The sequence below is a fragment of the Emiliania huxleyi genome, assembly GCF_000372725.1.
Source record: "Emiliania huxleyi CCMP1516 chromosome Unknown EMIHUscaffold_199, whole genome shotgun sequence".
NCBI lineage: Eukaryota > Haptophyta > Isochrysidales > Noelaerhabdaceae > Emiliania > Emiliania huxleyi.
The window spans coordinates 159,701-164,923 of NW_005200608.1; the positions used below are offsets into that span (position 1 = coordinate 159,701).

The 5,223-nt window shown below is 61.8% G+C and overlaps 2 protein-coding genes across 2 annotated transcripts; both read left to right on the top strand.

The window, feature by feature from the left end:
* Window positions 1–1,522: 1,522 nt before the first annotated feature.
* Window positions 1,523–1,987, top strand: EMIHUDRAFT_233998 (hypothetical protein; the record flags this gene model as incomplete). The annotated part of the gene is made up of 1 exon (XM_005781851.1): window positions 1,523–1,987. The coding sequence occupies one exon, from the start codon at window positions 1,523–1,525 to the stop codon at window positions 1,985–1,987; it is 465 nt and encodes a 154-aa protein (XP_005781908.1).
* A 559-nt stretch (window positions 1,988–2,546) lies between these two features.
* Window positions 2,547–3,586, top strand: EMIHUDRAFT_414143 (peptidyl-prolyl cis-trans isomerase). The gene is made up of 5 exons (XM_005781852.1): window positions 2,547–2,684; window positions 2,758–2,862; window positions 2,936–3,002; window positions 3,144–3,230; window positions 3,301–3,586. The coding sequence occupies exons 1-5, from the start codon at window positions 2,561–2,563 to the stop codon at window positions 3,476–3,478; spliced, it is 561 nt and encodes a 186-aa protein (XP_005781909.1). The 5' UTR covers window positions 2,547–2,560; the 3' UTR covers window positions 3,479–3,586.
* Window positions 3,587–5,223: the final 1,637 nt, after the last annotated feature.

The following is a 5,223-nucleotide window of genomic DNA, read 5'->3' on the forward strand; positions in this document are numbered from 1 at the left end:
TCCAACCTACGGCTACGCATAGGTACTATGTCGTCTCTCTCTCTCTCTCTCTCTCACTATGTACGTACTTTCTGTGGGGGGGCGCGGGGGCCCCCGGAGGCACCGTGCGCCGCGCAGCAGTGCGGAAACGGGGCTCCGGCTCTATTAGTCTCTACTAGCACCGACTTCCCGAATGATCACGGTTGATCAGAGGGCAGATTTGGAGAGATCTCGAGGAGTACACACAGATAGACCCTCCAACCATCAGAAAACTCCGACCTGATTGGTCGTACTGACCGCCGACAGATCACTCCAGACAGCAGACAGGCCGACGTCTGCACACGGCCGGCCGGGCGAGAGGCTTGACACGATCCGACCCTGCGACCCTGACGCTGCTGCTCTAGCTATCAGACATGCACTGCTGACTGCTGCCACAATGTGCGACCTGTGCTGGCCCACTTGGCGGCCTTCCCGGTCAGTGGTGAGGCGCAGTTCAGAGCTGTCGATGGCGCGATGCCGCACTGGTCCCACATTGGTGACACGAGACCGCCAAGTTTGCCGGTCCAAGAGAGAAGCACCGGCGCTGTCCTGAGAAGGTGCGTGGTCCCTCTTGACTGCCCATGCGCGCGAGGCTGTGTAGGCATAGCCTCGAGAGTGCCAGCAGCCAATCCGAGGCAGTTTGTGACGCGCATTGCGTCAGAAGCGTGCACGCAGCTGGAAGCGTAGAAGACACCTTCCTACTGGCCGTACGATCAGGTCGTCACTGAATGCTGGATACTAAGGCCGCGAGCTATGCAGGTGATCAATTGTGCAGCATGGCACGGTCAGCAGCGCCGACAGGCTGTCGCAAGGCGTGATAGCATGGCCGCAAGTAAAGCCGTACGCCGAATTCCGATGAAAACAAGTAAAAAATCACAAAAATAAAAAATCGGCGCCTGCGGCGGGCCATGGGACCCCATCTCCCCCCCGCTAGGGCCCCCGCGCCCCCCCAGAGCGTACTTTTAGCTTACAGTGGGTTGCGGGCATTAAGAAAACAGGATTGCGCGGCACGCCGCCGTTTCTAAGCCTTTCCTCACCCCTCACCCACCCCATGCCGTGGTTTCTTAGCTCCGGCCGGCACTCAAGCCAGAGCCGGCCCGAAGGATTTTTAGGTAAGAGCTAAGAGGGGTAAGCTGCGGTCCGCGAGGGCGATGCCAGAGTCTGCCGCCTGCCGGAAAAACCTGGTACATCCCAAGGTGTGATCTGTGAGCTGTAAGGGTCCGCCCGGCCGCACGCGCATTTTGTATACCGAGGCGGTGCCCGTCGGACCTTAAGACAGCGTTGTAGATCCCTGGGCGAGGGCGGTGGAGAGGGCGGTCTGTCGGCGCGCTAAACCGACGGGAGGCGGGACCTACCCTACCTACCCCGTCATGAGGGCCGAAAGAAAGCATCACGACTTTCTTTTCGTGCCGTTGTCTGCTGTGCCTTTTGTGGTGCTAGTTCGTGCCAGTCTGCTGTGAGAGCGGGTTGTCCTTCTAGAATTCTTTTCGTGTCCCCTTTCGCGATGCTCGACGCGCACAACGGCCTGTTCGCCGCAACCTTTCCAGCCCCGACGCTCGTGCAGATGTTCCTCGTAGTCCACTGCCTCTGGACCGGCGTCATGGGCGTTCTCTGCACCTGGGATCCGTCTTTTTCACCCATCACCGAAAACGGGGTCTTCAAGCGCGATGGGTCCAAGGACAAGATCCTGCACCCCAACGTGCGCGGCGCGTGGAGTGTGCGGGGCGGCTCAATGTTTCTCACGACGGCGGGCGCGCTCCACTTCGGTACACGAGAGACGTACCTCGTGGCGATGGCGGCAGCATGCTGGAGAGAAGCCTACGATTGCATCGAACTGCTGCGCTGCACGAAGCGCGGCCATGTAATCGTGCTGCGCGTGTGGAGGTCTCCCTTTGGGCCGCAGCCGCCACTGGTGGTCTTCTTGCTCCTTAACCTTCTGGCCATGTGGGCGATTCTGACGGCGGACTGATTACCGCTTGAGAGGGCGCGACGCCGCTGCTCCGTTGTATCTTTTGTATGCTCTCGCCCCTGTGTGTTCGCGCTACGTGTTCGCGCGACGGCGCTGCTAGTACGCGGCTTGCGTCACCGTGGCGCAGCGTCCGATCTCGACGCGTGACGGCGCCGTTTCGCTACTCCCACCCGCATCTCCGCGCGTGTACCTGGTCTAGGCCTCCGAATCATCGGTACAGTGGTCAGTGCCGACACACATCATAAGTTGCGTGTCACACAAGAGTGTCATCAATCTGTTCTTTCGAGAAATGCTGATCGACATCGTCTCCGCGACCCAGCTCTGCGACGGTGACATTTTTGTGGCGAAGGCGATATCGCAGAATCGCAGTCGGTACGCGGTGTGGCCCAGCGCCCCCCGGATCGGAGCGGCTCGCTGTCGTTTCGTTCTTGTTTTTCGGAAAGAAAAGAAACGATCGAATTTCTTCATTTGTGTTTGCCGCCGCTCAACCCGTGTGTACGAACTCTGTTCACACCGAGCAGCTCGGAGTGGCTGCCCTGCGGCTATAGCAAAGCAGACAGTCAACCCGTCGACATGCCGAACCCAGTCGCGACTTTCGACACCACCATGGGTGAGATCAAGTGCGAGATCTACCTCGACAAGATGCCCATCACCGCTAGCAACTTCATCGATCTCGCCAACACCGGCTTCTACAACGGTTCGTGCCGCAGCTACGACCATGGAAGAGCACCGCGCCGCCCGCCGCTGAGACTCTTCATCCTTCGCCTTAGGCCTCCACTTCCACCGCGTCATCCCCGACTTCATGGACCAGTTCGGCTGCCCGCACTCCAAGGACCCAAAGTCGTCCCGCGCCGGCACCGGCGGCCCGCCCGACGGCCACGCCTCGTGACCGTCGCAGCTTGGGACCCTTCCCGTACCCTCTCTAACCCTCTCGCAGCCTTCCTGTAGGCACCTACAAGAACCTCGTGACGGGTGCCACCGAGAAGCGCTCCGGCGGCGGCAACATCAAGGATGAGTGCGCGGCGCCCACCATCCTCCACCACAAATGCGCCACTCCCAATCCGCGCTCACCGCCCAGCAGACCGCCGGGCCCGCCCCACCCCCGCAGCAGCGCGTGACGCGGCTCAAGGCGGCTGTGCCGTGCTCCCTGTCGCAGGTTTGCGGCCAAGATTTCGAACGAGCCCGGTACGCTCTCGATGGCCAACACCGGCTCGCCCAACTCGGGCGGCTCGCAGTTCTTCATGTCCGCGCTCAGGGCAGGACGGGCGCCTCTTGACTAGTCAACCCTCACGAGGATTTTGATTTCGTCCCAGGAACACCGTCCACAACGACTTCCTGGACTGGTTCTCCCCCGGCGAGTCGAAGCACCCGGTGTTTGGCAAGGTCGTCGATCAGGCGAGCTTCGATGTGATGGTCGCCATCTCGAAGACCCCCACCCGCGACGATTGCCCAGTCACGCCGGTGACGATGAAGTCGGTCACCGTCGCTTGAGCTCAGGCACCGCTCACATCGCTTGCGCGGCACTGCGAGCGTACAATACACACTGCGGGTTTCACGCTGCGACACATCGGCCCTCGGCCGCCAAGGTAAGGTAAGGTAAGGTTAACTTATTTCTCACACACACAAAACACACAAAAGAAAATGTGCCAACAGCGTGGTCTCGAGTTTATGTGTGCGCTCGGCAGCCAGCTAGGGCTGCCGGGACGCACCGCTCGCGCGTTCTGCACACTCGGTGGACTCCTCACTCCACCGCGGAGTGTGCAGAACCAACTGGAGTGGGTAGGCTCGACGCCGTACTCGAGTGTCGAGATGTAGCGGACAAAAACTCGCCGCCGAGCGTGCCACCGAAGGCCCCCCGTCGGAGGTGATGGAGTGTGAGACCTGAGGCAGCGGAGGTGACGCCTGATGAGGTACCGGCCCGTGCACAGCGACTCAGCTGGCGACCGCCACGGGCTCAGACGAGACTTGTCGACCCGTTCCGGCTCAGCTTCACCGTGGTCCTCCGGCGTCTGTCGACGTCAGGACCACCCATACAGCTCGCGGGTTTGAGGTCGCAAGGGCCAAGATGGTGGCGTTTGGACATCCCAACCATCACACAAGACAGCCCGTAGGTGATGGCGGGACGGCTCAGTGTTTGTGGCACTCGGCAGTAGGCACCCGCGGCACGGCCCCGCTGTTTCGGCTCCCGCGGGCTGCGGAACTGGCCCCAGAAGGGGACGGTCCGGGCGAGTGTGGCAGTTCCTGCGCTAGTATGGGCACCCTCCATCATAGCACTAGACTACTGATTCTGGTCATTAGAGCTGCCAGGGATAGCGTCAGGAGCCGGGGTATAGGAGTCAAAACCCCTCATATTTGAGATCCATCGTGTCCCACGATATAACATATATCGCGATATATACATAAAGCCGTACTCTCGCGCCAAGCCACAACGAGCCAGAACTCGACCCACTCTGTCCAAAACACACATAAATAAAAAATGTGGTCGATACCGCGATGCGTCGACCACCGCTGTTTCGAGAAGAACATCACCACAGCTCCTCGCCGCCGCCGTCGGCGACCCATCGGTCCCATGCCACGATGGCCAGAATGTGGACGAAATAGATCTGCAGTGAATAGTGCGCGAGCGCGTACGAGGTGCGCCGCGCAGCTGCCTGCAGCACTCCGCCGAGCCCGGACGCGCGCCCGTCGAGCGGGTGGAGGCTGCGGAAGGTGTACGTGTGCAGCAGGGCGGCCTGCACCACGATGGCGGGGATCGTCGCAAAGTAGACGGCAGAGCAGGCGCCCTCCGAGACGCCGCCGCGGCAGACGGCGCCGACGCTGTTCTGGAGCGTGAGGTGGACGTGCAGAGCAAAAGCGGCAAGCTCGTGCGGGAGCGCTGCGCACGCGGCAGCGTCGCCGCTGTGGAGGCTGTGGCTGCGGAGTCGGCCCGCCACGGCCCAGGTCAGGCCGCGAGAGCCGTAGGCCAGCTGGAGCCCACCATAGCCGAGCGCCTCCTCGGATGCGACGAGGAGGGCGGCGAGGGCAGCGTGCAGCAGCGGCGACCAGCGCGCCGCGTCGGGGCGCAGCAGGGCGCGCCAGAGCGAAGGCGGCCGGTCGGCGGGCGGCGGTGCGACGAGCGGGCGGACGCAAAGCCGCGCGAGGGCGATGGTGATGAGAGTGTACGGGTGAATCTCGCCTGAATGAACATGAGACGATGTGGCATGATGATCATCAGGCCGCTACTTCTCTTCCACCTG